At 39.6% G+C, this 23,816-nt stretch overlaps 2 protein-coding genes across 3 annotated transcripts in view; both read left to right on the forward strand.

The window, feature by feature from the left end:
• Window positions 1–304: 304 nt before the first annotated feature.
• LOC306829447 (sterile alpha motif domain-containing protein 3-like) lies at window positions 305–3,220 on the forward strand (the record flags this gene model as incomplete). The annotated part of the gene is made up of 4 exons (XM_079352488.1): window positions 305–460; window positions 600–758; window positions 849–938; window positions 2,097–3,220. The coding sequence occupies 4 exons, from the start codon at window positions 305–307 to the stop codon at window positions 2,355–2,357; spliced, it is 666 nt and encodes a 221-aa protein (XP_079208614.1). The 3' UTR covers window positions 2,358–3,220.
• A 5,107-nt stretch (window positions 3,221–8,327) lies between these two features.
• Window positions 8,328–23,816, forward strand: part of ctnna1 (catenin (cadherin-associated protein), alpha 1) — a 74,627-nt gene continuing 59,138 nt past the window's right edge. The window contains exons 1-6 of one of the 2 annotated variants that reach the window (XM_079353086.1): window positions 8,328–8,504; window positions 10,602–10,719; window positions 11,087–11,282; window positions 19,109–19,275; window positions 20,111–20,230; window positions 21,690–21,959. In XM_079353086.1, the coding sequence (XP_079209212.1) occupies window positions 10,615–10,719; window positions 11,087–11,282; window positions 19,109–19,275; window positions 20,111–20,230; window positions 21,690–21,959 (858 nt within the window). In that variant the 5' untranslated portion in view covers window positions 8,328–8,504; window positions 10,602–10,614. The other variant, XM_079353087.1, reaches the window with a different exon arrangement.

Here is a 23,816-nt window from a genome sequence, read left to right on the forward strand (position 1 = left end):
ATTATTCATATTGCTCGGTCAGGATGTGGCCCAGAAGTTGATTGACAGCATGCCAGGGTGGATTGTATCCCTGAAAGTCATTGCACCACAACTAGGTTATGCAAAAACAGCTATTCATCAGCAGGCATAGAGGATTAATAGCTGTGGCCATACTGCAGTGCAACCAATATAAGGAGGTGAAGGTGGGGCAACCAAATCATTTGCTGGTGCACTTAGAAATTTGGTGCTACTGGTGGAAAAGTTAGTCTGGAGCCCTGTTATAATATATATTATAAGATAAGACAATATTTATGCTATAACATAAATGCTTCTAGAGGTGCAGAAGTGTGATCCAGACTTGCAGTTCCTGGATGAACTGATGACTGCAACATTCTCTCAGCGAAGAAAAGAAGTAATTGGTGACGAGCCACCCGTCTCTGAACTCATGAACAGATGGCCTGCATTGTTCAATGAGAGACAGGTAACTATTGCTAACTCAGACATCCACAAACACAAATGTTCTGTATTTGTCTACTTTAGCAGCAGTGCTATCAGATAGGATGTAATCTTCATATGTCATAATTTGATCTTTACTGGCTTCCCCACTACTTGTGTTTCAGATAAGAGCTGAGTTCGGTAGAATAGTGACCACTGATCTGCTGTCATTCCTGGAGGGACTTGATGCTTGGGTGCCGAGACTCTTGCAGTTGTATAAAGCAGCCATTTCATCAGGCAGGAGGTTGGCCCTTCAAAGTGTTATGCAGTGCCTTGATAAAGAGGTATGTATAGAGTGAATTTGTCAATGTGAACTTCCATTAGGACTCTAGTTTAAATATTGCATGAACTCACTTTTGTGTAACTTTATGTAGGACACAAACCAGAATCGGAGGACAGCTGCCCTTCTTGGTCTTCCACGTTTCTTCTCGGAGGATACTTCAGAGATCATCAGGATGTGTGATGTAAGAAAATATATTAACATGTAAACATCCCTTTTTTTCCACAACATTGCGGAACCTTTTTCATTTAACGTTTAGTACATCATTCAAAACTTACTGGCAGTTCAAATGTTTAAAAATTAACTGATAGGCAGTTTTGAAAACAGAATGTGATGATGATATAGACTGCTGAACTTCATAAGTTAATCACAATAAATGCATAGCTGAGTATGAGGTATATTTTAATACAACCATCATTTTTAACCATTTCCAGGCAGTTTTTATTTTTGTTTTGTTAAAACGTTGCTCTCCATGCTTGTAGCCTGCTCCTCAGTACCTTTTGTAGGTAGTCCAGTGGTGCAACTGAATTATAAGAACCAAAACTAAGTTTGAACGGGTGTTGTGTGGGGATATTTCTTGCATCAAAAGTATGCCAATAAAAGTGTTAGTTTTGTTACTAACTAGCTCAGATTGCTATAATAAGTGTCTGACAACATTATGGAGACAAATTCTACCTTTTTATTTACCTGCTTCTCGTCTTTGTTTACATCCTGTTATGTCTGTTATTTGAAGCAGGGGAGTATGGGTGGAGCTGCAGGTACAGAAAGTTGTAGTTTATTTCTGAAGTGATGGCTGAATATTTAGAATATTTTGAACAGTTGGGTGAGGTATTTAAATTTGATGGCCTACATTATTTGTTTGAATTGATGAGAAGCTGCAACAGAAGTACAGAGGGAGAGAGAGTCTGCAGAGTTTCAGCCAGCTATGCTGTTGTGATACTCAGGTGTTTGTTTTGTTACTCCTATTAATACATACATTATTGTAAGGATTTGACAACATTATGGAGAGAATCCACAAATCAAATTAAAGTATCACATCAAAGTATTCTGAATCGTCTAAATATTCAGCCATGACTTCTTCTCTGACTATAAGTTAATTAATAGAGGCTTTTTAAAGGCAGCAAAGTCTCTGGTCTATCTAAAGGAGACAAACAATTTTTTTTAAACAATACACCGGTTGAATTGCAATAATATAATGTACACTTTTTTTTTAGTTGTTTTTCTTCTTCTTGCATTCTCAATCATGAACAAGTTTTGCCAATTTAGTGGCAACTTATTACTAACATTATTTTTCTGAATTACATGCAACAAAATAACAATTGAATTTGTCCAATTGTTTCAGGTTCATGGTGAAACCCTGGACATCTTAATGAAGGGAATGCGTGTCGGACTTCTCATTGGACATGAAGGCGTTCTGCATGATGCATTCCCAATGCAAGTCTTTAATGTGGCTGTGGTGGTAGAGGAGACAATCATTCTTTCTAATGTAAGAGATGTGGCCACTGGTTTCGCGATGCTAATGGGAACAATCTACTGCCTGAATCTGGAATATCCTTCTGAGATGAAGTACTCATTTGAATTCATGCAAAGGGTCATCATGTAAATAAAACCTGACCACTGTTCAGCCAGGATACATGGACTCAGAAACAAGCTACTGAGGTATCGTTTGTAAACTGAAACGGATACCTGTAAGTCCTAACTGGAAGAAAGCTTTTTCTGCTTTGCTCATTGTTACTTCTCGAGAAAGCAGTTTATGTACCGAAGATGGAAAAATCAAAAACAATACAGAATTGTTGTGTCCTCTGGAGAAGAATAAAGAGCCTTCTGATCCATTCAGAACTACAGGCCAAGTCGAACCAAATTGAAGCACTACTATAAGAACTGTCGGAATAAATGTCCAGACTGTTTATGTACTTTTTTGACATTGTGAAGAATGTTAGTGAAGTTAATGTTCTGCATTGTTCATAACTGAGTTTGCACAGAACAACTTGATACAATATTGTTAAAGCAGTGACCTTAGTGATGTGTAAACCAATGCCATAGCATTATATAAACCTGTTCATATAGAGAATAACTTCAGCATCACTATTTTTCGCAAAACATGTTGCAAAACATATTGCAAGATCTTAACTGAGAGGAATGTTATTGTTATTCTGCACTGTTCATAATTGCTTTTGCACAGAACAGCTTGATATATATTGTTGAAACAGCCATTTTGTGGTGTGCAAGCTAAGGTCAAAAAGTCAACTTTAACTTTAAAATAATTGTTAAGCAATATTGTTATGCTCTTGTCTATTAATTTTACTTAGCTTATTATATTAAAGCTATGTAAATGTTTTGGTACACCTAGCCAGCTGCGCAACTGCTGTGTCTAATCTCCACTTTCTAGTGTTGTATGGGGACAATACATTGCAAATGTTAAGGCATGAGCATTGTTAAAATAAAGTTTTGTTTTTGAACAAAGAAGCTCTAAATTGATTCACTGTAAAGTCTAGATTAGTATAGTCAAGAGTAGGAATAAAGTTGAAACAATTTAAATACTTTAGCCCTTTTAACTTAAAATGGCACTTAATATGAAATATTACAAAGTCATTTTAACATAAAAGTGTAAGTTGAAATGACAGGGAATTGTAAGTTTACAGGACAAGATAATGTGAGTTTTCATGAATGGACAATTCAACATAGTAAGTGGACTTAACTTTGAGACTCAAGTTGAAAATACAAACTATCATTAGTTAAACAACTTGTATAACTTAACAGTTTGAGTTCAAACAATGGTTACTTTCAAGTTGAGTTTACTCACATTTGTAAGGCAGCAGGTGAACTTTCATTTCTAAGTTTTACTGACTTAAAATGTCTTACAGTGTACAGGCAACACAGATAAACGGTGAATGTCTAATTTTTAACATCAGTTAACTGTTGTCTTGCTAAAGGGCAATAAAACACGATTTAATTATGTGACAAAGTTACATATAGCCCCTTTAAGTAAAAAAAATACTATTCTATATTTCCAGTGTAATGCACTCAAATCCTGCTTTGATTTAGCATGTAGTTATCAGTAGCCTACATTAGAAACATTAACTCTATAACAACTGCATCTGTTCATGTTAAAGTTTAGTTTTGTCCTCAATTCATTCGTCGTGAGTCATAAACTCAAAAGTTTGGACATTTTATTTCTTATATAAGTGTCATTGTCTGGTTCAGCTGTTTTAGCACATTAGCACAAGTCTCAACCAACAACACTCTGAAAACTTTTCAGAAAGAGCTACCTCCAAAAATAACAGTTTCTCCCGCAGCTGCTTTGTAATGTTCTAATTAGGAACCTTAGGCTACAGCAGTACTGTTATAGGCATAATTAGCTCTAAATCCTCAAAGAAGTCTATCTCTCCAAATGTATTTGATCGTATTCCAGAACCCTTTCAGATAAAAATATGTCCTGACTTTATGACACTCTACAAAAGTCTTAGGACATAAGATGATGTAATGTGTTTTCAAATATCCCAAAAATGGCTCTACAGATGCTTCAATATCAACACATGTAATCTCAGTGTGTAAAAACCTAGCTCCAGATATTAACATTTAAAAAGAAAGCCTGTGGCATACACATGTCCTCAAAGCTACTTATTAAAAACTGAAAGCAATGGAGTAAGGCACAGCCTGATGTTATATAAGCTGTCTTATTTTTTAAAGCACGCAGGCATCTTTTCCAATTCGGACGCAATTTAAACAGGCTTTGGACCTGTGACTCATGATAGATTAAAAATGCATTATGTTTCATTTCAGGGCTTCCTTCACATTCTTCACCTTCGTATTTGCCTGAATCCCACTTGGAAATGAGGAAATTAGGGCAGTCGCTCCCACAAGAATTTAGGAATGAAACAAGGTTTCTGGAATAGCATTTGCACTGTGAATGACAGAGTGTTTGCAGCCGCTGGTCTTCTGGTAATTGCTTTCTTGTATTCAATTATAATTGTATGTGTAGAAAAGATTATGAACGTGCTTTTGTCTCTCCATCTGTGGACATATCCGGCAACAACGGAGGTAATATGATCACAAAGAGAGCTCTACAGGGAGAAAAGAGACAGCAAATCTTACACACGTAATATCGTCAGCACTACTTCTTCAAATAGAAATCTTGCTCTTCACAAATACTGGTGTGATTTTAAAACCCTAAAAATACGAAACTGGAGATTGGCTCCTACAGATTGAAGTTTCATAAGCTACACTCACCAAAAATATCCCATCAGGTGGGAATGATTCACTATCATAGGTTGCTCTGGTGTCCAGCAACAGGCACAGAAGCATGCCAATGAGTTACTTCCTGATTTCTTTCATCCAAGGAGAAAAACTTCACTCTGTCTGTATCAAGGAAATCAATACCGGTAGTCTGGTATCAAAGTCTAAACCAGCAGGTGGAGCTAAACAAACTGCCAACAACGGGTTAGCAGCAGTTGAGTCATAAGAGTTGTGACCTTCTCCACAGTCCAATCACAAAGCAGGGCTGCCATGTGAAGTCATATCATCACTGTCCCAACACCTAACTGTGAACATGTGTGAGATGTCCTCCCAAGGGACTTTTGGTTAATTTACTCTGATAATGTATGTTTTTTTTCACCTCCGAAGGAAAGTCACTCTGGACGACTGCTTTTAGAGGTTAATCATTAGTGTTACTAGCCGGTTGACTCACCTTTCCTCCCCTCGAGTACGGCTGTGGAAAAGCGACGCCTACATGGCAGCATCACACTCATTTCTAATCATGGAGGTACAAGGTCTTTCATAAGGAAGGGAGAGTCTGAAGATGACATCATGCAGCTCCATGGACAGCTGTCAGGATGAGTCAGGTGAATGTGGGAAGACTGAAAGTTGCTGTGGTCCTTATGTCAAGAAAAAAAAGTCCCCCTGCTGTGAGGGACCTTCCAATTCAGTCAGCGTCATTGTATGAGTAACTGCTTTGACAGGACGCTTCAGAATACAGTAACCACCATGACTGCAAAGCAATACAGCAGTAATCAGGAGTATTAGCATGGAGCAGTGCCAGGACTTGGACTCAATGAGATGTGTAAGCTGAATAAAAATAAATTAAAAATATCACAGAATAGATACCTCAGAAAAACTAAGAAAATGAATTAATATGACAAAAATAGCAACTTTTAATATTAATGATGGGGAAAAAGCTCCGATAATATTATCATCTCTTCCATTTTTTTTCATTTGCTGTATTGCCACACACAGATTTGCATGTGCTCAATTATACATTCAGTGTGTGACAAACATGTGCACTTCCACATAATGAGGAGGAATTATTTATAGCATGCTGTGCTCTTATCATTTGTTGGGCCCAACAGGTACAATAAGAATGAAGGTCAAGGACACTCAAAACTTGTCGTCTTAGCAAGCTGTTACTCTGACAAACATTCATCATTCAAGCACACAATTGCAGCACATCCAATGCCTTTTTGTGTTGCATTAATTGGGTAAACAAATCTCCTTCACACCATGTAGGTAGGTGGTCACCCTGTACTTCACTGAAATGTATTTTACACACAAGATAGTTCACTGCTATATCTTCATTTACAGGGATTACTGTTGAATGCATGACCCTTCCGTTTAGCCAGGGTCAATCCTCCATGGGGAAACACTGACTTTGCAATTTATCATGCACAAAAAATATTCAGGAGTGTCTTTCTTGAAGATAATAATATTCTGAGGCCTTGATTAAGAGCTTCCTAAGTACATTTGTAAGCTCATTCTCTTCAGGACTATAATTCATGCTGCACTGGTGGAGCTTCTTAATTAACACCTACTCTAGCCAACAAATAGAAACGTGTTAGTTGTACTTGCCTGCAGAACAAAACACCATTGTTGTTTGTAATTTTCTCTGTGGCCACCTCTTTCAATTGCTCAAGACTGTCTCCATTTTTCCTTTTTATATTTAGGATTTTTGCACTTTGTGTATAATTAAAATTATGACCTATCTGCTCGTAGTGCTTTGTCATATTTGATTACGTTGTTTCTTCTTATAAACAGACTTATCTTTGGGCAATGAGGTTTTTAACACACACCAACTATAAGATGTAAAAAGGATGCAGGCTGTAAAAACTGTAATTACCTAATTACCAGCTGTCAGACCCACTAACTTTTTACCACCATGAGGAACATTTTGTTAGCATGATACTTCTGTTTGAGGAGACAGAGTGTGTGTGTGTGTGTGTGTGTGTGCGTGTGCGCGTGTGTGCGTGTTTTAAGGCTGAAAAATTAATCAGTAGGGGTGGCACCTGGCCTCTTAAAATAATCTATTTATGGCTTTCACACTTGATTAAGCCCAAGCTAAAATACTTGGCTCTTGAACATGTTTATCAAATGTCTCAGTGTTATCAGTCAAAGCTGCAACAAACCATAAAAAGTATAACAACTGCATACTGATTGGATCCTGTATGTTCATACTTGACCTTGAAATAACTGAATGTGTGACATCTGCAAGCAATCTCTAGCTCTTTGAATAAAAAGATCATCTTAAATATCAGTGCTGCTGTAGTTGGATGTTTATTATTTATAAATAAAAAATGAGTAACTGAATAGATACAACCAGCTCATTGAGTTTGCACCTGGTGCTTCAGTGGCTGGCTGTGGAGCGCTCTCTTTCTCTGGTATCCTCTGTTGAATCTTTCAACACAACATTGAAACCTGATGACCTTCGACAAACAAACGTTTTGGGATGGATTAATTTAAAACTTCTGGATACTTAACCATTAATACAGTTTATAAATTGAATCCACACAGGGAACCAAATGGAGGGAACAGAATAGTTAAAACTATCAAAGAGTCACTAATTAATAGCCTATAGTAAAATAACTTGGGGGCGAAATGGATAAATGCTTGATAGTGAAATTCTGTTATTTTTTTTAGCAGCAGGCAAATACTGTTATATAGGGTCTGAATAATGGGGTGCTTTTAAAACAAATTTAAACTGCTCTGTGTTGGTAAACAGGGCTACAAAAACAGTAAAATTACACGAGGCTAATACAAAACTGAAATGAAGTTATAAATGCACATTAGGAGTTCCCTAATCCCATGGATTTATTAACTGTCAATATGGTGCTTGTTAGGATAATCTAGTGAGCTCTGGATCTAATGAATAGAGACAAAGTGAATTGCTGCGATGAGGATTAAAAGAGATAACCTATTCAATTCTGTCTGTATTTTTTATTTATTTAATGCACTTAAGACAAACAAACAAAATCGATACAATAAAACAACTGACAGTATGAAATACAAAAAAGGATGTCTTTTATAAGAAATATGCTGGAGAAGCCAATCAAACCCTGCGGGACTCGTCGAGTGGAAACACAGAAACAAGGTATTAAAGTAGTCCAAGCAAATATATAATATATAAAACATACTCAAAATGTAAAAGAAAACACAACAAGAAAGAGTAAACATTAAAGAAGACGCTTCTTTTATTCGGTTTCTCCTTCAGCCTCAATGTTAAGAAGATTAAATGAAGTTTCTTCACACAGCTTGGTTGCACACTTGACGTTAAGGCAGTAATTAATCCATATATGGGCATACTCAGAGTGCCACGCCTGAAACACCTCCTCTTTTTGCGGGCCTGCTGTGTCCTGTGGTCGGCCTGCTCCGCTGCCAGGAAGTTCAGGAACTCGGTCCCCGCCCCAGCCCCCCCTCCGCCCTCTGCTTCCATTGTTGGGCGATAGACTGCGACATCGAAACAATCTCGACACAAACTTTTCAGGTAAACTAACCACTGTGGATCTTTTTTAAGTTGCTCGCGTGCGAACATTTCGGACATTTTTTATTTATTCGAGAGGACAAAGGTCTTGAACAAGCAGGAACAGGACCAACCGAGTCAGAGAGGGAAGAAACAGGGAGGAAAACTTTTGGGGAAAAGGAACTCCGTAATTCTCATTCCTCCATTTTGAACTTTTAAACTCCACTTTTGTAGTGGGCTGTTTTCGGTAAGTTTACAGCGATTTTATACGACTCAACCCGAGGTCAAATACTGCACCGTTTCAGCGTGGAGGTGTTTATTTGAAAAACGAGAGAGGAGAGAGCAAGTTAGATGTTTTAGCGGTGGAGTTAATGTTTGTTGTGTCGGTTAGCATTAGCATTAGCAAGGTGTCGTGTTTGGCACTCAGACGTTAGCAGGTTACAACCCGAACGTTGAGCTAAGTTCACCTGAGCGGTAACCAAGGTTACTGAAGCTGCTCTTTACTTATTTAATACACCACTTTCAATCAAACAGTTATTAAACTACTGCTATTAAAGTGCTAATTCATATTAATTAATATTGGAGAAACCAGCGATAAGTTAGTTGCAGGTAGCTTCAACAGGTGAAACTGAACCATAGCTACACCTTAGCACACACAGGTAAACCACCCAACATATGACTGTTTTACAAGTGTTTATTATCAGAATTTAACCATGTACCATTTTGTTTGGATTTGACATTTCAAATTTAATAATAAGATTATCTCTTTAATGTCAAGTCTAAAGTGACATGTTTTAGTTTACTAAGAATTTAAAAGTCTTTTCCTCCTGACATACTCACCTGTAAATATCGTTTGGTATTTAGTGCTATCTGTGTAGATTGTTTTGGTTTCGGTGGACCAGATTGTGAAATGTCTCCCTGAGACCACTACTGCCACACCCATAGACATGAGGTGAATGGAGAATCACGTCAGCTTCCCTGGTCGGTCTGAATAATACATGTATCTATGTATAGACCAGTATTAGGATCTATGTGTAAGGAAAAATGAAATTGATATGACCAAGAGATCCTTACACAAATGAACTGCACATGTCAAAAACGTTAATTAGATTGTATAATAGATCAAGGTGGTCTTGGATGTTTCTGCTTTGAGATCAGAAACCCAAAAGTAACTGACACAAAAACCTAATTAAAGGTTTGATGCCAGTATGAAAAGTTATACGTGTGAAGTGGCCTTTTGACAATATAGCTGATTAGAAACATTTCAGTAGTTGATGAGCAATTGTAGTTTAAAGCCCCAGTGAGTTGGAAGGAAGTGCCGTAAGTTTTCTTTCCCAATGATGAAATGAGTTACAACTACCCAGGCAATCTGCCTCCATCCATATTGGCTGGCCTTTTTAGATTAAAAGTTAAGTGAGGCCATAGATCCTAAGTATTCCCCATCCAAATTCAAACATAAGTCATGATGTTTGATGGCAAAATAGAAGGCACAGGGTAGACTAACCCTTACCCAATAAATAATAGTTCAACATATAAAACAAAATAAATACTCCCTTTTATATTACTTAAGCCTGATTCGTGTCAATGTAGGCCAGCAGCACTCTAATACATTATTTCTATATTACAGCTTCCCATGTTTTCAGCTGAAGCCCCTAAGGGCGGTTTGCTGATTATCCCTGCCCATCCATGTTAGATAGTTAATCAATCGAGTTGCAGACAGTGCTTGAAAAGAGAAATTGAAATTGGGCCACCGTGTCATTCTGTGAGGGATGGAGCACTGCTCGCTCAAACTAGGGTCGTAATATTTCCACTGTCATGCAAACTTTTAGAGACTAACTTTTCTGTAAATCATAAAGGACGCATCACTTAGCAAACCTCCCTTTCTTTAGCCTTCTACATCTGTTGGGATTTGTTCCTCGGTCAAGCAAAATGCTTTCCCCTAAAACATGCAGCCATTTGTATCTCTTGACAACAGCTAGTCAATATATATATATATATATATATTTTTTTTTTTTTTTTTTTTTTGAAATCATAGATTTTTGTTTGTTTCAGAATTGCATCTGTAAAATGAAGTTGACTGTTTTTCACTTTTGTTTTTCTTCTTCTGTTTTCCACCTCTAGAAAGCCAGACACCATGACAGCCATCAACACAGCAAACATTAACTTCAAGTGGGATCCAAAGAGTCTAGAGATCCGTACATTGGCGGTAGAGAGGCTGCTTGAGCCCCTTGTCACCCAGGTAAAGTTAACACAGGTTTTTTTTTCCTCCTTAGAACCAAAAGAACAGGGTTATTTAGCTGTTACCTGGAAGGAGTGCAGGATCTTGTTGTTAAAAATGAGAGAGCAAAATAATTGAAAGTGATTATAGCAGACTGAACACTAGTTATACAAGAAAATGATAGGACAGAAAAGATCTAATTGTATTTTCTGAAACAATAACAAATAGTAGAACACTGTGTCAGATGAAATAAAAGGCATTTTTAAATCAAATATAGCAAAGTCACTTGTGTTATGTGGAAAAAGCAATGTTGGCACAAGTGTAGTCTAACAAACGCATCTAAGCTCCCGAAGTAGCTGTTTCTGTTTCTTTTGTATCCTTGCCATAGGTCACCACTTTGGTGAACTCGAGCAACAAAGGCCCCTCCAACAAGAAGAAAGGACGCTCCAAGAAGGCCCATGTCTTGGCAGCGTCAGTAGAGACTGCGACCCAGAACTTCCTTGAAAAGGGAGAAAAGATTGCAAAGGAAAGTCAGTTCCTCAAGGATGAGTTGACTGCTGCGGTGGAAGATGTCCGCAAGCAAGGTATGCTGAATATATACTGTGACAGTGTGTGTTGCTTGTAGCTCGCTGAGAGTGCTTCTTAAGATAGGACGGGTGATACATTAATCATGAGCTACGTACATATCATCTGCCCCAGTGTAAGGCCTTGAACTGAGTCTGTGCTCTGGGTCCTTAGATTTCTTTCATGTAAGCAATCAGACAGCTCCCATTTACATCCAGTAATTTGTACCTGCTTAGAAATAATCAAGTAAAAATTGCAGGGTAAGCGCTTAGTGCTGGACACGATCTGAACATCACCATTTCACTTATAAAGACGTGTGTAATGGCTTTACACACACTTTAAGTAGAGTTGTTATAGATTAAAAAGAAACTTGTACGTTTCTATCTGAAAAGTTGAAAGGTTGATAGTAGTTTGGTAGTTTGCGGTTAGGGGTGTTTCTGAATCAGTCGTTTCCAATTGACTTCAAGGGAAATTTAAATGAACATTAACTGACTTGTCTGAAGGTAACAAAACACTCGGACTTGAGCACAATCATTTAAAATGGTCTGCTGCTAAACGACGTCCAATGGGTCTGCTGAGCGTGTCTAACATCAGCAGTGCTCGCGCAGACAGCTTGTAGTCCTCCCTGCAGGTTATCATCTCAGTGTGTTTACACATTGCTCCGGCTGACATGGCAGTTTACCCTGACTCAGCTTACATCCACGTTTATATATGTTGCCGAGATCAAAATTCTGCCAGCCCGCACTGCTCCTACAAGACGCTATCCATGCACTGTGCTTCTTTACAACTGGGTCATAAAGTGGGTACAGCAGACCTTTTAACTAGAGCCACAGCCGATCTATGATGGCTCCCCTGGCTGCTGCTGGGTGACTGCGTGTAGTATAACATTTCTCCAGCTAACAAGTAATTATAATGATCTGAACCGCTGTATCAAACAGAACCGAGACGGGATAACAGACCTGGGCACTCTATGGAAGTGGGATAGATGATGAAAGTTATGGTACTCTAAGATTCCCTTTGAAAGTTCACATTTGAGGTGAAAAAGTTGCATATTGTTTTTCTATTATGATTACTAAAGTCAGATTTCTAAAAATTAAGGGAGGTGTTTTATATTTATTGGAATTGGATTATTGTTGGAAGTCATGTGTAGATTATAGTGGAAAACTAAAGGATGCAGTACATGATTCAGATTGAAGGTGTTTTGAATGGTAGTGCTGTTCAAATGCACAGTTTGAAAATACAACAGTTTGACTTGTGACAGAAATCCACGATCCTTCCTAACGGTGACATTTGTGATTCTTTGTTCCATTATTAAACTAAATGTGTTGTAGTTCCCTACACTCTTCACACCACCTGGCAATGTAATTCCACTGTAGTCATTTATTCTGCCTTGTTTGAGTTATGTCAGAACCTTGATGGACCTTTTTATCAGGAGAAAGAATATATAGTCGGCTTCATGAAGTTATATGCACTGCCTGAATCTTTGTCAGCTCGTAAGACAAAATGGTTTATTTCCTCTGCAGCTGAAGTTGTTTATTTTGGTGATGACAAAGTAAAAAGTTAATCATCACACACCAGAGGGCTTATCTTGTCTATGCAAATTAACTGGGGAGCATTGCGGAAATAGCTGTGACTTGTTTGGCATTTAAAAGGTTTTAAAGGTTACCTGCCGAGAGGCTTTTTTTGAACCTCAGGTCATTGTTTGGCAGAAGTGACCTATTGCTTTCCAACAATTTGTGCATCTGTGGACCAAATTTACCCGGGCCTGAAGAAGGTTGGCCACCAAATATTCAATTCAGTTCACCCAAAATAACCATGCATTTTTTTCTTAACAAACCACAAACCCTCCCCTATGCACCATTTTTGGGTCCATAAACATCTTGCTGCTTTATATCAAACACACAGTGAGCTAGAATTCACACGAGCCTAACACTCTATTGGTATGAGCTGCATGTATGGAGAAAAACAGCTGAATCTTTCCCCACAGCTTTTTTTTACCAGGAAGTTTTCCTGCCATGCCCCCTTGTGAAATTTGGGGTGAGTCAATGTGAGAATGCAGCAGGAAATAGTCAGGAAATCTACCACGAGTGGGAGGGAATGGTGACATTTATATCCTGCTACTGGCGCAAGACCATACGCTGTACGTGTGCCTCCAGTGCGATCTCTGTGCATGTAATGAAGCTCCTTCATGATGTTATACTTGGCCGTAAAGGCAAAAAAAAAAGAAAAAGTAATTTAAGTGTCGGACCCTGTTGCTTCTTTCTGCATTCCCCCCGTCTGACATAGATAGCCTCCAGCTGTGAAATGCGTGTGAGAGCAAGCAAGTCAGGCAGATATCAGGAGCAACCTGCCTCATTTATTTTATTTCTGGAGTGTGTATGTGAAAACGGCTGTATGCTGCCACTGGACATTGAGTCCTCTGGTATTGTTAATTAATTAATGGGCTCTAATTTCAGACCGACGCATGGTGGCTGTTCACTTGCTCCTATTTTCCTCTGCATTCAGAACAAGCTGTACTCTGTTTCACACGCACACGCACACACCATATGTGAGAGAGACAGGGGTCCGCTGTCTGTACCTCCCTCCTGTTATTGCACCGACGGAGGTGCAGCGTTGATGTCATGATGATAAAAGTGGAGCTTCTCGTGCCTTGGGTTTCATTGTGTTTTCTGAAGCTGCCGGCTGCCGACGTGATTCGTCTGTCTCTTGGTTTTAGTGAATCTTGATAACAAGTCTGCACACAAGGCTCACCTGTTTTGATTATGGAGATGAAAGAGGAAAGTTTTTAAAAAGGTTTTTTTTTGTTGTGTTGCACGGAGCCCCTGAAGGCTCATTAACAAAAGAATAAAAAAAAAAACTTGAGAATACATACCCACGCTTTACAAGTCGGTTGTATGGATTTGCAAACTTTTCTCACCCTTTCATAAATTGTACACGAAATCTGTGAACTCGGTGATGTCTGTCAATTCTATCTTTTTACGTTTTATTAAACCCGATAACTAACCCATTGAGATAAAGGGTGAACTGTTTAAAGAGGCAGCAGCTCATGTCATAATTAATGTGACATGATTAAGAAACGGATGACAAACAACAAGTTAAAAGCAGAATGTCTAAAGCCATAAACATCCAAAGGTAGCATAGGCCATGCTGTATTATTCAAAGCATTAAGTCAATATTTCTATTTTGGCTGAAAACCAGGCAGCATGTGTTTAAAAATAGACGCACCTCCTATACTTTCGATATTCCGTGCTGCAGCTAGATCAGCGCCTTCACCACGCTATGTGGGTAGTGTGACAGCTTTAACCTGTTTACATGAAGACCTCATTGAAAATGACATTACAAGGCTCAGCAATTGACATGCCCTGCTCTAATGTGCTTTGTGAATCTGTATTTTCACTTGACACAGCGTGAAGATGTTGTCATCAGATCTGAATTTAATGAGCACATTCGAGGAAAAAAGGATGAACTCTCTAATAATTTTGATTGCAGTAAGACATGAGCACCTTAAATATAAGAGAGAGCACGTTTCAGGCATTGGAATTAAATGATACTTATTTATAATAAACTGTCTGTCTCTACTCTTGCAGACTCAATCATACAACTAGCACACCTATGAAGTGTGCTTTTTGTATTTCTGACTGACTTGTGACGCACCAGTAGACCATGGAGACCAGGGCGCCCTGACTTGAGGGGGGGCTGTTATCACCTTGTGAAGGAACATCTGTGTCACTGTGTCTTTTTCTCCCCAGATGCCCAGCATCAGTTAGAAGTCCTCTGCTCGCGCTCCGCTCTGAGTGGTTGGGAGGTAAATGACATGTCGCCAGATAGCTTGTGCTGCGCTCAGTGTCCAGGAATGTTACTGTAGTTGTGGTAAGCTGTCACAGGGCTGGGATCCAGTGACTGCTGTTAGCTTGTGCCTAGGCCTGGCTGTCAGCTATGCCATGCTGCTCAGTGGAGCGTGCCTGGACTTATAATACAGCTATTGAGTAGAGTAACAACAACCCCACACACCCCTGGATTCAGAAAGCATTTTCCACCCAGCTGTGGCTTACCAGCTGTTTCTAAATTGTAAAGGAAAAAAAAAAATTGACTTCATCATGATAGCTAACTTGGCATACAATCAATTGATTTGAAAATACGTGGTTGTTTTCCTCGGTTAACGTATTCTATGAACATATATTTTTAATTGTGTGCTGTTGGCTTTAGGCGTCCTTACATTGAGGAGACATTTCTCTAACTGTAATAGACTTTACTCGCTCTGCTCCTGTCCTCGTTTTCTCTCTTGCCCTTCCCTCCCTGTCTGTGTCATTGCAGTCCTGCTATTTAGTGTATTCCTTTGTGATGTACATTTTAATCGTTGCATCGTGCTCTCGGCGGGCCGCAGGTAAGCGTTAGCTGGATGGCAGTTTATTAAAGGAGCACTGATCACTATCTGCTCTCTCAAAATGGCCTCATTGATTTTGATCACGGGGGGAATAAAGCCTGAAGGTGTGGACTGCGTTTGTGGTCGCGTTTGTCGATCATTTGCCCAAACTGATCATTTCAGCCCAAGAAAACAGAACTAAAGCAGACTCTTTGGGAGGTTTCTGTTCTTCAGATGTGAAGGTGCGACTTGTGAGGTCCTTTCACTCTTAAAGAAGATGTCTTCCAGGTATTTGACCGTGCAGTTGCTCTGAGCCCCTTTGACAAAACCATTCCTTTATTCTAACAACGATGACGTCTGTTGGACGAGTCTAAGATATGTTTGAGAACTAAAGGCCTGGATTTTACTGTGCAGTAAAATAGAAGCAAGTAGTTCAGAGTTTCATTGATTTTACCCGCTGACTTCAAATCATCTACAGAATCACACGTGAGGTTGCATTCATTTCTTTGTCATGCATGATAATAAACCAAATATCTTTGTGGTTTAGATATAACTAGATATCTGACCAAATCTTAATGGTATTACAGGAAAATATAATGGCATTGCTTTGGATCACTGTTGTTTTCATTGTGGACCAAACGATTGGGAGCTTGACCGTTTGCTGTCATTGACAGAACGATGTGATGCAGATCTTTTGGCGAACGTTTTCTAAACTGCGCTGTGCTGGGTGACTGATCTTCTTAACATTGTAGGATGACGGTTTCTGCTGATGTGGTGCAGTTCCACTTCTCCTTCACTCCCCGTTAACAGCTGCGTTTTCTCAGTCAGTCAATTTGGTCGGCTGGATGAGCGTCATTATAATCGACGACTCAGCCCACACTGTTGCTCTGTAAAAAAAAAAAAGTCTTTAAAGCTGAAGTGGGTTCTTTTTTTTTATTACTTGCTCAGGGTTCCGTTTCGATGTTGCACTGAGCTGTGAACACTGTCAAAGCTCTCCCGAGTATACTGCACACTAATATTGTGGCTTAACATATCTACAAGCGGAGTACAGATTCCTTCTTAGCCCACAGGGTTGTGGAAATGTCTTTGTGGCCCTCTAACGTAAGCTGGGAGAGAAAATATAGGCTTCACTGAAAAAGATCACATCTCGTTTGTCTGCAAAATAGACAACAGATTAGCATGATGAGCAGAAACAAACAAAAAATGAAGACGTGCAAGGCGGGCGTGAAAAGGCGAAGCACTAGGTATTTCCTGCAGTGAATTTACTTCCTGACATTTTGATGTCCTTGTTTTAAAGCGCTACATCCTTCCATTATAAGAAGTGCAACCGAAGATGCATTTGTTTAGTTTGTGCTTGCAGAGCTCACTGCTCATCGTTGACTCATTGACTCTCAGTTTCTGTAAGTAGTCGCTGAAGTGTGCACGTATTGAGCTGAAAGTGCTGCAGGCACAGACGATGCCGGCGCTGTTAAAAGTTTGAGCATGCGAGCGCCTGGCACGAGCACGAGCAGTGTTCTCTCACAGGTTGTCGGTTCACTGACTGCTAAGCACGGAGTCTGCTGATGACTTGTCATTGATATTTCATTTACTCAAATTTTGATCCGACTGAAGTTTCTCACTCCAGTCAAGCTTGTAGCTTGGCAACGATAACTTGTATTTCTAACACTTGAGCTTGTTGCTATGGATTCACAGTGACTGAAAGAGAGGATAAAAGTATACTTTCAGTTTGTCAAACTAGAAATGTAATTTTCAGCAACCAACATCTTTGTGTGTGATAATAGTAATTCACATGCAGAAAACTGTCCTTGCATGAATTGCTTTTGATGAAGGTTACATGATGATTATTGAAAGTGTCATTATGTACTGAGACCAGTGATCCAGTCATTTCCTCCTAACACCTGTTACCTGAAGACTGTTGCTTTTCTACGTGTTAAATATACTTTTATGTTGTTGGACAAAAAAAAACCAACCCTATCTGCTGAAGGTGAAACAAGTCTTCTGAGTTGCATGTGTCAAGGACTGTAGAGGGACAGTCAGAAAGTCTGTCTGCGCTGTCACACATCCACGTGCCTTTTGTTCTTTAAGCTAACATCACCCGGGGACTTTATTAGTTTGGGGTTTGCTCGGGGTCTGAACACACGAGAGCCGTTCCTGTGGTCAGAGCAGAGGAGTCGCAGAACTTTGTGTCTAAATACAGCTCGCTGTTATCTTAAAGTGAGAGTGCAGCGATGAACAGCACTCCTCAAAATGTCAGCAGCCCCCCAACACTCACATGGACTGTTAGTTTGTGTTTCAGTCCATTTTTCCGTGTTACATTCCTCCTCATAACCCATTGTTGTATTTAAAAGCATCCAGCATTGTCTAAACTGCTTACCCCGTTTGGTTCCTTGGCGTCTGGAGTCAGGCCCAGTACAGCCTCTCTGTAAACGCGTCTTTGTAAGCAGACAAAAGAACGTCTCTCCACTGTCATAGAGGGAAAGTATTTAGCATGATGGTAACAACTGGTGAGTCTGAACTGCTGCTAAATTAGTGTTCACTTGTCTTTTTTCCAGAGCGCACTGTATCACTGTTATGATTAAAATGCTTCACGTTGCTGCTTGTCATCTGTTATATTTCAGCCTCTGGAGCTGAAACAGTGAAGGAAAGTGGACAACATAAGTGCCTGTCTTCTTGTTGGCTTTGGCTCTCTAATGCAGACATACTGTTGCTGTTATGGAGCTTTTTTTTTTTTTTTTAAAGGTTGTGCTGGCTGTTCTTCAGCTAAAGTAAACTATTTACGGATTTATTGTCTTGTTCATAATGTGAGTCTACAAAGTCCATTTGTGTGCTCGGTCAACTGTGCACACCCATCCAATGCAGGACAAAGAATAGTGCTGGACAAACTAGACAGTCAGTCTTTTGTAGTCACTTTGACCTCTTTTTTTTTTATTTATTTTTTTATTTTTTAAAGACTGTTGATGTCATTGTGCAAGTTCACATTATTACTGGAAATTGTGAGGTGTGTGTGTCTTTGTCACTTTGTGTGACATGTACTGACCTCGAGCCTGCAGAGAGAGAGAGAGAGAGAGAGAAAAGCACCAGACTGTCGCCCCCTCCTACACATTCCTCCTCTTCTTCTGAAATGAAGCCATCTGACGCAATGAACTCCTGACTGCTCTCACATCCACTTTAGCCATTCTCATACAGATTCCTATTAGTGGTCACTGCTTAAAAAACGCATCTAATATTAAACTAACCCTATTTTGTGTGACTAGATAATTGAAAAACTGTGGATTTTTGTTTTTTGGGTTTACGTTGTGAGACCTCTTGATGCAGCGTTTGCCTGGTCCATTAGAATATGTATGATTGTGTCATCAGAGAGCTGAGGTCCACAGGATTGTTTTGTGTGTTTTGAATGTATTTAAAAAAAAAAAAAAAAAAAAAAAAATCTCACTAGTCTTGCAGTTAAAGCAGTATTTTGGTTGTGTGTCGTGTCATTCTCAGGTGAGTCCATGCGGCAGGCTTCTGGAGAGTTTGCAGAAGACCCGTGCTCTTCTGTGAAGAGGGGTAATATGGTTCGTGCTGCCAGAGCTCTCCTATCAGCAGTCACCCATCTGCTGGTGCTGGCAGACATGTCGGATGTCTACAAACTTCTACTACAGCTCAAACTGGTGAGATAGTTTGCTTTCAACATTAGAAACGAGAATAATATAAATTTTCTGAATGTTTATCCACGGGAAAAGCAATACTGTAACACAACAGTTTATTCCTCCCACTGAGTTTGCGTGTTTATATGCTGCATACAGAAAGTAGTGATGATAAAATCAACGTATCTCTTTTATCGGACAAATCATCCAATTCACACAGCACTAACAATGCCACATTCATTGTCTAACGTCCAGAAAAGTATTTTTGGGTCACTCCTGTTTTTGAAGCTATGGCCGTACTGATTCGCTCTGCAGTGATGAGGAAACGCTATCTCTTCCTCACTTGCTCACTCGAAGACATTTGAAGATCAGGGGAAGCTGAGCACAAGCGCCGAGCGTAGATAATCAAGTCAAACCAAATGGGTCGGAGTTTTGGAGTCTCCCATGTTACCACGTCGCAGCAATTAGTCCATGCTTGGGACGGCATCATGACTGACTCCCTTTTGTTACTGTTGCACCAACTATTTAAATGTTTAAACTTTTCTTGCTAAACTTAAAAATGTATAATGGAGAATATGGGTCCTTTTTGAGTTCATTTCAGTTTGAGAATATAATCCAAATTGATACAACTTCCATTGACTGAGAGTTTTTTTTTTTTTTTAGGTTTTATGACTGAGGCTAATTTTAATCACATCTTAGGTGATTGGCTTGATTTGATTGCAATTCCGATTGTTCTATTAAATCCTGGTGTTTTCAGATGTACCACCCACCTGCTCATTATCAAACAATGCAATCTCTGCAGTTAAGCACGGGTCTCTGTGGAATCCTTTCTAACTGTATTGCATCTTCCCCGGCTCAGGTGGAAGACAATCTGGTGAAGGTACGCAATGCAGGAACAGAGCAGGACCTTGGCATCCAGTATAAGGCCTTAAAACCAGAGGTGGACAAGCTGAACATGATGGCTGCCAAGCGACAGCAGGTACTGTGAAAATCGCAAAAATAGGCAGACAAAACAGTAAGAGGTAAGAGCGTTAAAAAGAGAGGACGATGTAGTGCTTATAAGGAGGTCGTGGAAGGTGAACATGTACATGAACGGTTATAACAAAGTATGGCCTCCAGTCAGACGGTTTGAAAGAGAAGCACCAAGAGAGGAGTGCCTCATGCTTTAAAACAAGTACAGACGATTAGATGCAGTAAGCATGAACATTGCTCTTATCACCAATATCAGTGAAGCCGTCTTGGGGTGCAAGAAAAGAGCACAGAACCGTGACTTCTTGTGACATGTCCTATTTCATTGTGAAGTGGTATATTGTTTTTTCACACTATGGTTCAGGTGGTAACAGTGCATTTCACAATGTATTTTCCAGATGAAACAACTTTAGATGTTTTTTTTATTGGTGTAGGTGCATAACACAAAGCTTACTGAAGTAACCTTTGAATTGAATACATGCATCTTTATATAATGCTGTCACACACAGCTTAAATTAATGAGAATACGTCTTGGCCTTTCTCTGTGGAGAATCACAAAATCTAAACCAAAGACAAGAAACTGGCAAGTTAAATCTCAAATGTGCACTTCAAAGCCTCTTCTTGTCTGAGCTGTCCCACATACATACAGCTTTGTTTGGACAACGTATCCGACCACACCTTCAAAGTTTCACAAAACAAGAACATTATAATCATTTTTTTAAGCATTATTTTACCAATACAAATCTATAATAAAGAAAGTAGTTAGTTTGACTCTGATACTGAGTACAGTGATGTTTTCTCATCACATCAAGCTGGATAACTGTTACAATGATGCCACTGCATCCCATCAAAGGTTGTATCTCTCCAGCCACTCAACGAATGATAGTTCTTGATCTCCACACTTCCCCTCTTTTAATGGGAAACTCGGTCAAATAGTCATTAAACATTTTGCTAAATAAATTACTTTTACTTGTAATTTTGTGGATCGCAAAATGTGTTCAACGAATGTGATGCTGGAAGTACGAGGCTTTATCCCCCCCCCCCCCCCTCTGTGAATGTCTGAAGGAACAGTGGAAAAAAGCCTTGGGAGGATTCCATTTGGAGGGGAGGCTTTGGTCTTGTGTATGCAAGGCTTTTTTTATGCCATAAATCTATGCCAGCGATCCCTATCTCCCCTCCTCCCTCCTATGAAGAGGTAATTGCAATATAATGCTGAGGTCTGAATAGCAACGCATTAAATTGCAAAGGCATATTATAATGGCCTGATTATGACTGTGTTGTGTTACCGCAGGGGACAGAAATAAATCTGGGTCATCCAGAACAAACTCCGTCGCACTTAGTGTCTCCGTAAGGCTATGACTAGCCCATTCTGAATCTAAAGTAGATTACCACCCAGCTCCTGCAAGTCTTCCATCTTCCAGTTAACCTTTTTTTTTTTTTTAATCTTCCTTTTCTTGCCATCCTGTCAGGAGCTAAAAGACGTCCACCACAAGGACCAAATGGCTGCTGCCCGCGGGGTTCTACAGAGAAACATCCCCATGCTGTACACAGCGTCCCGAGCTTGCCTGCAGCACCCTGACGTGGCAGCCTACAAGGCTAACCGTGACCTGATCTACAAGCAGCTGCAGCAAGCCGTCTCAGGCATATCTAACGCTGCCCAGGCCACGGCTACTGAAGATTCAGCACTCAATCAGCCAGCAGGGGGCGGAGAGCTCGCCTACGCCCTCAACAACTTCGATGTAAGTCAACAGTAAAGCCTAAAGCTAAAGGTTTGATCAAATATATTAATGTTTTCAATAAAACAGGAAAGCTCAACTTAGGTCAGACAGAAACAACCTAACTGAATCATAAGATGACACAAATCCTGGAAGGGCTCGAGGAAGAGGTGGAAATTAGGGCGAGACGTGAACAAATTGGGACATGGCTTTGGGATGCTTTGAATAAGTTCTTGAGTCATCGCTCCATCATTTCTTGATGACTATGTCTTAGAAGGAATTCACCTCGCTTTCAGAAAGGACCTTTTTAAAGCTGTTGTTTAGTCCAGACTATTCATTTTAAAAACCTTTTGTACGTCTCTTAAATTCACTTAGTGTTTCTTTAATCGACTGTACTGGGAAATAGAAATGAGCTTTTTTTTTTTTTTTTTTAGACATTTGATAGCTCAGATCTAGGGATGTAACGAAACTCCCGATACGATTCTCTCACCATTTCTTTTACAAAATAAGATTTAGTTTCTTCATGACAACACGCATGCGCCTCGTGATCACTTTAGCTCTTGCACACGTTTAAGCGAGCGGGGCTACAAACCCGCTTGTAGTGTGGTTTGGCCTCCGCATCTGCCACGACCACGTTTGCTTGTTAACCACCGGCCTCTGCTCTGCAGCCGCTGACGCTCACAACGTCACCGGGGTTTGTTTTTCAGAGCACCGATGTGAATCTGGACACCATCGAATCAATATTTTTTTACATGTATATTTGATAATATTTAAAAGTTGAAACTAAAAGGGACATTTGAAGACAAAAACAGCCATCATTATAATATTGACATAAAACAACATCAAGGAAACAGCCAGAGGAAACGTTGAAATAATCATGTTAATGCAGCGTGGGGTGATAAATGCTCTGATCATTATCCCGTATCCCCTAGCAATGATTTCCGTCAGATCTGCAGAGCACCTATTCATATACAGGAGATTTGTTCATAATCAGAGAGACACAAAAGACACTCAACCTCTCCACAGTAACAAATTAGACCCTTTCAGTTAGCTCCACACAAGTTCAGCTTTCCATTGTACCTGTTATAAGCTGCTGCACATTACTCATTCTATGATCAGTAATTCTGTCATTAATGCAGCGGTGACGTTGTTTGTCCATGTGATTGATGAAATCTGCCTGTTTTCTGCATGTTTCACCAACCCTTGGCCACTTGACACACAGTTGAATAGGTCCTTAGATCTCAAGGGGATGATTATAGACGAGATATTTTTCAGTTAGATCAGCGTGTGCCTTCTGTGTCAAAGAGGTTTTAAAAAAATGAAAAGGTCTTAATATTTGATGGAGTTAATGTTTTTATCTTGCCTCCAACTTTTAGGTTTTAAAGTCTTTATTTCAGCAGGAGTTCACTTGAGTAATGAGATCTTTTTTTTTTAAAGAGGGATCTTAACAAAATGCTGAGTAAAAGCGACCTTTAGCCAATATGATACCAGTCAGGTGCTTCTACAAGACCAGTGAAACATTTAGTTAAGCTTCTGAAGTCGTGCTCAGACATTTCTCTTAAAGCTGCCTTGGTCAAGTTAGTTGAAACACTGTTTAAATCACAATGCAAATTCTGCTCGCATCAGTTTTGATAAAAGTGGCTCCAGCAAGAGAACGGTTGTGGAGTTTAACTTTACAGGTTACGTAACTCAATAGATGTACTGTTTAAAACGTTACATCAGATTTCAGCGTACGTGTCCTGATGATGGCCTTTGATGACTGAATGGATTAGAGTCATTGAAACTGTGTTATGGACATTTATGTTCAACTCTTGGAAACGATAAAAGCATCTGTCTCTAAACGACAGCTGGTGAGCCAAAAAGATGAATCTACATAAAATA

Source organism: Symphodus melops (genome assembly GCF_947650265.1).
Source record: "Symphodus melops genome assembly, chromosome: 9".
In the NCBI taxonomy this organism is placed as follows: Eukaryota; Metazoa; Chordata; class Actinopteri; order Labriformes; family Labridae; genus Symphodus; species Symphodus melops.